Genomic DNA, 8,600 nt, shown 5'->3' with positions numbered 1-8,600 from the left:
CAGCAGCGTGCGTGTGTTTACAGTAATGGAGGCGGGTCTGCGTCACAGACGGTCACCCAACTCGCCTTGAACACTGACAAAAGAAACTGATCAACACTTCCAAAAAACGTGTTTACAACACAATGAGCTCACATGGGGAGACGGGGACAGACAGGAGGTCTCCACATGCCGTAATCACTAGAAATGCACACCTGAACATCAGATCTGAAACCGCACTTGGCCTTTGGTTTACCATCAACATGTTACTAATAATTCCTTCAACACGTGCTGCTGAGACCACAAACAGCATTCCAACATGGAGACTAAACAGCCATCAGGGTTGGAATGTAAAAATAAAAACATCACTAGTGAAGGAGTTAAGTTTACTCCAGAAAAAGGGGTGAGCATGCTCAGTTCAGCTCAGCATTTGGATGGTTTCCAGCAGCTCTGGTTTGAGGAGGGTGGGGCTTTTCCCGCCTGCAGCTGCTATGTCAGCCTGGACAACTGCATCCCAGTTGAACGTGAGCAGGGCGGCAGGGACCTAAAACAACCCAGAGCAGAAATGAACACCAGTCCAACAGGAGGAGGAGCTCAAACAAACATGGTGTTAGTAACATGATCTAGCCAGTCTTAATCTTAAATTCCACTACCTCCGCCCCGCCTTCGCAGCCGCTCGCTTCCGAACTCAATTTTTACTGGTACCCGCTCTACAACGGCTCCGCTCCGGTGCGGAGACCTGAGGTGGGCAAACAAGCATGCGCGGGATTTTCGAGATCTTGCGATACAGTCCGAGCAATAAACGCGGAAGTTAGATCCAAACACCCGTTGTGTGGGAGAAGCATCGGCATGAACTGTTTAATCTGCCCATCATTTGTGTTGAGAGATCAGCAGTGTTTGGATCAACAAAGTGTGACTACTTTGATAGTGGAAACTATTTATGGTTTATTTTTGTGCATTTAAAGTTCAGCCGCCACTGATAGTTGTTAAAAGTTGTTAAACCTGCGCATATGAAACAAAAAACGCCTTTTGTTTATCGATTTATTGTGAAATAATGGAAGTTGTGCTTGCTCCCTTTCCTGTTGGGCGGTTGTGATTTCTGTCCATTTACTGCGGAGGTGCTCCGGCGTCCGGCAAAAATAGAATCGATCCTATTTTTGCCGGATGGCGGAACGGCGCCGCACAGCCGCAGTAGTGGAACAACTCTGATTGGCTACAACGGGACCGATTTTGCTGTGGAGTTCGTGCCGGAGCGGAGGTAGTGGAATTTTGGGGTTGGGGTTTAGGCGTGTCAATAAAATGATAATCAGGTTTCATTAGAAAGTTTCTTCTAGTCAACGAAAAAACCAGGTCAAACTGATGTTAGGATTTTTATTATAGTTTTTGCAGAGTTTACTTAGAGATTTGAGGTTTAACTCACCAAGTTACACTCAACGAGAGAAACCTCCTCTGACTCTTGTAGTTTCTGACCTCCGGGGGCGACGAGCTCGAAGGGCTGCCAGCCGTCCACCAGGGACTCGCGCACAAACTCAAAGAGCGCATGCACCCGGTCCCAGGCATAAAAGGTGCCTATAGAGGAGCAGCACATCAGCTTTACTTGACTTTTACAAAGGAGAACTATGACTAAACATTTTCCTAAAACAAAGTAAAGGAAAGGTGGTGAGGTCTTACCTTGTAGCAGGTTCCCATCGGGCAGTCTGACCCTGAGCAGGGTGTAGTTGTATTTTCTCCTCTCTCTCTGTTCCTCCTTTTCCCTCATGGCTTTGGTGCGAAGCATGCTGTTCTTCTCTACCAGCTCGCTCCTGGGAAACACATAAAGGTAGAAAAAGAAGAGATCTTTTCTATAGCGCCTCTCAAGATAAAAATCACGAGGCGCTTCACAAAAACAAATAATGTAAAAATATCAAAAATTATTTAGAAAATTGTTAACAATATATTTTAAATGAGCAAAAAAATAGACAATTGCGATTAAAAATGAAAAGAAAGAGAGTGAATAGATAAGAGGGAAATGAGTGGATCCTGAGGAAGGTGGAATAGGTGGGGAGAGCAGAACAATGAGAGGGTCATGAAGGTCACACCAAAACCAGCCTGAACAAGTGAGGTTTCTGCTGCGTTTTAAAGGAGACCACTGAGTCCACTGATCTCAGGCTCAGGGGGAGAGAGTTCAAGAGTCTGGGGGCCACAGCAGCAAATGATCTGTCGCCTCTGGTCTTTAGCCTGGCGCTGCACAGGTGTGTTCAGTACCCGCTCTGACTGACGGCTAGAAGCAGCCTGAGGTGGATTTGTGTATCTAACCCGGTACCTGAGCTGTTGTTCCCTCTTCAGCTCCTCTGCTGTCAGATTGTAGAACTCCGACGGCAGCTCGAATTTCTGAGCGTTAGGAGATGGTCTGAACGCCTGAGGCTGCCGGTCCAGCTGAGCTCTGACCGGTTGTCCTTTCTGAAGACGATCTCTTCTCTCCTTCATCAGCTCCAGGGCATCGGGGCTCTGCTCTGGTAACACCAGGAACTCCTCGTCCTCCTCTGATCGCCAGTGAAAGTGAAAAAAGCAAGTGCACGTAATAACACCGATCTCTCTCAGACAAATTTATAAAAAAACAAAAGGACCACTCCTTTACCTTGGCCCTCCACAGGAAGCATAACACTGATGAAACCCAAAGCCTGCAGAAACTCTCGACTGCCTTCAACAGGAAGCACTTTCTCCTAAAACAAAACGAGGAATCATATTAAATATACAACACTGTCTGATGTACAGCCTTTCCTAAACGATCAGCCCAGAGCCAGACAGGAAAGAAACACGGGGCACAGGAAGCTGGTCTCAAACTCACCTGAAACACCTTGTTACTGACTTTAATCTTCCTGTATTTCTCCTCTGTGGGGTTTTTACAGATGTTCTCAACATACCTGTCATCAAACAATTAAAAAAATCTAAGTAAAATATAAAAGCAGCTGAAAATATTATAAAGATGTTGAGGTAAAAGCCTAATACCCGTCCTAAAGCCTCATTTCCCTCGACCGTTTTGGCACACAACGGGGAGGATCGGCGCGCTACCTTTTAGGGCGATTTTACAGCAAAGACTACAACTCCCATGATGCTTTGCGGCATTAGCGCAGAGCCGAACCGCCCCCTCCTTTGTGTTTTTTCCAGCGTCTGCTGCCGGTGTCAGTACAGGATCGGCTCGGGTGCAGGATCGGCTCGGGGTCCTTCGACTGCCGATGACATCAAAGTAGTTGATTGGCTGAACATGAAGCTTAAGGAAGTGACGTTATCACGTTTTGATTTTGATTGGTCAGAACAAATTTGCGGTTGTAGCCCTGTAGTCCAAAAATCAACCCTTTTTGGAGAAAATATGTTTAAATTTCTAGAGGAAATGTTAAATATAAGCAAATGATAAACGGTGACCCTCAAAAGCTCTTGATGTTGAAGAAATGGGGCAAAATTACATATAAGAACTTTATTGAAAGACACCAAGCAATATTTTGAGTCAAAGAAAGTATTTAGATAACAACGAAGGAAATATACAGACGAACTCCACATTAATACAAACAGATATGGCTTCACATACAAGAACTGTTCTAGTTTTTGTCAGTCCGATGTTGGCTTTATGCTCTTTTTCTGCTCCAAAACATGAAAGTTAACAGGTGAGATGTTGCATTTTCATTTAAGATAAAATGATATTTTTATTTTGTTGTTGGCCCGTGAGAAAAGATTTAACCTACAGTAAACAGGAAGTGGAAAGGCTGCAGATAGATGAATAGAATAGAAAATCCCTTTATTGTTCCTCAGTGGGGAAAGCTAGACGTCACAGCAGCGATGACACGTATTACAGGAGGAAAAAGGGAGAATAAAAAATAAGAAAAATGAATAAACAAGAAAACATAAATCCTGAATAGATTTATAAAATGCTGATTATACCACAAGTAATAAATACCACTGATGCGTTTTATTTAAAACTGACTTGCTCGTGTGTAATTTGGTTATTCCACATTCAGTGTTAATGCAGAAATATGTTTGTTTCCAAATTTAAAGGTTCAAAATTGCATATATGTTGATAAAGAAAATGTGCAAATTTGCCGTCACTTTTTCAAAAAAATATGAAGTTTGGCCCTCGACTCCGTCCCAGAGTTTCATCTCGGCCCCGTGCGAGTGTGACACCCCTGAGCTAGAAGGATCGGTAAGGATTGTAATACGTTTTGTTTCTCAGTGGATGGCAGCCGAAGGATTCCAGCGGACGTCGGAACGGGGCCAAGCTGAAGAAATGTAAGCCCCGTGTAGAAAGGTTAGGACAGAAAAAGCCGGAGTGGATTTTTTTTTCAGGGTGGAAATGGGAGAAACACACACTGAAGTTACTTGTGGAGTCTGTTGGTAAGCATTTATTTCTGTCTTTAGCTCAGCAGACCATTTATTGCAGCACAAAAATACAGAATAGCTGCACAACTTTTTTTTTAATTGCGTATGACGGTTCGTTTAACCCTGCCTGCCAACATGAGAGCCCAAACTGCGATAGAAACGCTCGCCTGAAAAGCTGGTCCATGATGACCCACACCGCACCAAACCCTGCTATAACCGACTTACTTGCTAATAATGTCCACAGCAGTCTTCACTTTGTCTCTGTCTTTGTTAAACGTGTGGATCATCATAACAGAAGCCTCCACTGCATCCTCCTCAAAGCGCTGATGGTAGAAACAGAGATTATTTCACCAACAAAACCAGCAGGATTAGCTTTAATCTCATTATTATGTTGATAAAAAATAAAGCCATGCTCCAACAGACGTACCATGAAAATGGCCTCCTTAAGGTGCACCTCCCTCTGACTTTTCGTTAGCGTGGCTCCAGTGAGAGGACAGGTGAAATAAACACCCGACACGGAGAGGCAGGCAAAATCTTTCACTGGAACTCCGGATCCCTGAACATAAATTCATCCAGTCATTTATGGAGTTAAATAAAATGGAAAAGTTGTGTCGCTAGAGCCAGCCCAGACCTCGGCTGATGCTGCTTTTGCTTTTTCAGCCACTGCGGCCGCCTCAGCCTCCAGTTCCCTTTTAACTAGAAACAGAAAAAACAAGCAAACAAACGATGTTTGCTGACATCAGCATCCGTTTAATGTCAACACATCAGAAAGATAAACAAAAACAACCACTGCCTTGTTTTTTTCTGTCTGCTGCAGTAGAGCTCATTGCACGCCAGTTAGATAACAGATGATCAACTTTGAATGGTTTAAGCACTGAAACTACAGTCAAGTTCATCTGAATTAAACAGTCTGTCATATTTAACCATGTCAGACATCAAAAGCTTGGTCATTATTAGAATTAGTAATAACAAGAATCTCAGCTGTTTGGTCAAGTCTCTGAAAATTATTTCTATTTTTAAAAAGTTCAAATTTGAAAGGCTGGTGTCAAAACATTATTATTATTATTATTATTATTATTCATGCTTTTATTTTCTCTAAACAACAACACATGATTCCTTTAATAATATGTCATACCTTCACTGGTTAATTTTATAATTATTGTTTGTGGACTTTACATGATCAGGTACTTTTTAACAAAAAGTGCAACAACTTAACAGTCTGGAAGATAGAGAAAGTCTTACAAATCAAGTAATTACAGAACAAGATTACCTTTTTTATCTGCATTTTTTCTATGGATGGTGTTAAACAAATGAAATGTAATTACTTAATGAAAACCTTACATTAGTGATAATTCACACTAGAGGTAGACCGATATTGTGTTGCCAGCACCGAAGCAGATATGTAGGAGACATGGTCAGCCAGTAACTGACATGTACTGGTGATCTTCAAGGCTGATAGAGACATTTTCCACCTTATTTTCACACTAAAATGCAGAACATCAGAAGCTGAATCAGTTTTTAAACTCTGAATTTAACTAATTGTTTGTGCACTGCTCAGTGTTAAAGTCAGACACCTAAATAAAGTTAATTTAGAATATTTATTATGCAGAGGTTATTAGTGAACGTAAAAGTACATTTAAATCATATTCTGCAACATCATCGGACTGCCCGAACAAGTTCCTGACCTTAAAGAGCAAGTCACCCCTACAAGAAACTTACCTCACTCCCACTTCCTGTTTGAAAAATGCAACAAATGCTGTTGCTTATCAAACCGAGAGGGCGGAGCCGCTAACACACACACACACACACACACACACACACACACACACACACACACACACACACACACACACACACACACACACACACACACACACACACACACAGGCTCACAACGACACTGTGACATCATATGGTACCAGTTGACATCATAGCATACCTCTTAGCCAATAGCGATGGCAGATTCCAAATTTAAATGCGGTGCAGAGTTTTTACCTGACAACGGCACAACACTGACAGTTTTAGGCAGAAATTTTAAATTTGAACTAAAATGCACTAAAGTGCAAAACTATTGACTACACATGTCTGCAGCACGATTAGACACACATTTATATAGTTTATCAGGAAAAAACTGTTTATTTGGGGGTGACTTGCTCTTTAAATTGGCTTTACTAAGGGCCAGTATCGGTGATGCCGATGTATAAATGGTAAATGTCGGCCCGATATATCAGTCTAACTCAAATTTGCACGCACATGAACAGCATGTCTGCTCACTTCCTTGTTTCATGAAAGGAAAACTACTAGTTTACCCGTTCAATCATAGATCCACTAGGATAAATACAATACAGTTTATCTCTCACCAAATAGAATATTTACAAAGAAATCACAATGTAACCATAGACACACTACTTGCTATATATGTTGTGTGTGTGTGTGTGTGTGTGTGTGTGTGTGTGTGTGTGTGTGTGTGTGTGTGTGTGTGTGTGTGTGTGTGTGTGTGTGTGTGTGTGTGTGTGTGTCTGTGTGTCCTGTCTTCTCCATCCCCAGTGAGTCATGGAGGATGGCTGCTTATACTGAGTCAGGATTCTCTGGAGGTTTCTTCCTGTTAAAAGGGAGTTTTCCTCTCCACTGTGGCTTTATGCTTGCTTAGTATGAGGATTGCTGTAAAGTCACCAACACAATGCAATTTGCTGGGTTCCTTATATAGGAAACTTTTTACTGATTGGCTTAATGAACTGACCTGAATTGGAATGTTTATTATGTGAAGTGCCTTGAGACGACTCTTGTCGTGATTTGGCGCTATATAAATAAACTTGAATTGAACCTGAATTGAAAGTTATTGTGTTATGACCGGTTTCAGTGACATTATTTAACACTGCTTCAAAAAACAAGAACTTTCATGATTTTGAAATTCAAATTGAGCATTTTCAAAGATCCTAAAACCCGTTAAGGGCCCTGGTTGTTATCATGGTCAGGAGGTTGAGTGCACAGCTTGTTCCTGAACTGTTTTCTGGAAGATGTTGCCATCTGGTTGTGCTGCCGATGTGAAATTTTCAGGTAAATACTTTGATTTAAGGTCAAACAATTTCTGTACCTGTCAGTGGAAAACTAGTTGGACTGTCACGTTTTTGGTGGGATTAAAATGAATTACTGAGTCAGCCTGAATGTTGTATTCACAGCTTGTTGTGTTTTAATTACACTACGCCTCATGAAAAGTAAAGGGGTAAATAATGCATGAAGCATCGCCTACAGGAATACCAGTGACTGGACTACATGTGGTATGTCAGAAGGATCTGAGGTGAACGGCGAGTCTCACCCTGGTTTCTGATCGCGTCCTGGGAGGTGTGCACCTTTGGCCGCTGCTTCTGTTCGATCCGGGCTAGGGCCGCGGCGCCTGCCCTCTGGGCCCCTTCACTGGGAGCGTGATGGCGGTTCTGTTTAGCACTGGAGCTGCTCTGAACCACCTCCGGTCTGCTACTGAAAAGTTCATAAGTTCATATACAGCCTTTAACCTCCTAACGATTCAGACAGCATACAACTAATAAGAGGTAAATAAGCAAAACAAAACAACGTAACGTAATACAGCTTCTTAGACGTTACAACTTACTAGCTTCTTCGAGGATTATCCTAAACTGAGCTCAGCACGTCGACTGGAGGATTACACAATCTATTTGTAACTAAAACTGTATGTTTTAGACGAAACACTAACTTTAACACAGAAATAACACAAACGTGACACAAATTTGTCTTGGAATTTAACATCAACTGTAATCTGTTAGCAGGTCAAAAGCGCTCTATTTACCTGGTATCTTCGGTTAACTTCTTTCCAGGTCCCGCAGATTTAAACTTCATGTCTTTTTTAATGTCATCAAAAAACTTCTTCATTTTATCTGCCAGTTAAAACATCAGAAAAATTCAAGCACCGTACTACGCTCAGCTAGGAGGACCAAAACAAAAAATTCAATTGGCAGAAAAAAAAACCTACTTCCGCTCCAAAGACGGTAGTGTCGCCCTCGTGTGGTTGGGAACGGAACTGAAGTATAACGTTTTCCATGACAGACAAAAATTACATTTTACTAAATTGTTTTCATTAGGTTTTGTAGCAAAAAATTATTTAATCTTTAGTTTAAATAAATTGATTTTCAATAAAAATAAATGTATACTTAATATTTATGGTGGGACTACTTCCTGGTCCAGTCCTTTCGGGACAAGTATAGTTAAACTATTTTGTGCATGGATTACAGATCTTAGTTTTACAATCATTCTGTGTCTGG

General features: G+C 41.7%; 1 protein-coding gene across 2 annotated transcripts; it reads right to left on the bottom strand.

Moving 5' to 3' along the window:
- Nucleotides 1-92: 92 nt before the first annotated feature.
- Nucleotides 93-8,320, bottom strand: ubxn6 (UBX domain protein 6). Of its 2 annotated transcripts, none has more exons than XM_015971652.3 (11): nt 8,129-8,320; nt 7,643-7,803; nt 4,958-5,022; nt 4,754-4,882; nt 4,552-4,649; nt 2,804-2,879; nt 2,594-2,678; nt 2,279-2,498; nt 1,648-1,778; nt 1,397-1,545; nt 93-520 (listed from the first exon to the last, which is right to left on the bottom strand). In XM_015971652.3, exons 1-11 carry the CDS (start codon nt 8,209-8,211, stop codon nt 395-397), a joined length of 1,323 nt encoding a protein of 440 aa, XP_015827138.1. In that variant the 5' UTR covers nt 8,212-8,320; the 3' UTR covers nt 93-394. The 2 variants fall into 2 exon arrangements, with proteins under 2 accessions (XP_015827138.1, XP_015827139.1); XM_015971653.3 differs by having other exon boundaries at nt 7,643-7,800; nt 8,129-8,308.
- Between the last annotated feature and the right edge of the window lie 280 nt (nt 8,321-8,600).

Source organism: Nothobranchius furzeri, chromosome 8, assembly GCF_043380555.1.
Source record: "Nothobranchius furzeri strain GRZ-AD chromosome 8, NfurGRZ-RIMD1, whole genome shotgun sequence".
Taxonomy (NCBI): domain Eukaryota; kingdom Metazoa; phylum Chordata; class Actinopteri; order Cyprinodontiformes; family Nothobranchiidae; genus Nothobranchius; species Nothobranchius furzeri.
The sequence above is the reverse complement of the archived record's forward strand: the minus strand, read 5'-3'. Positions and strand labels throughout refer to the sequence as shown.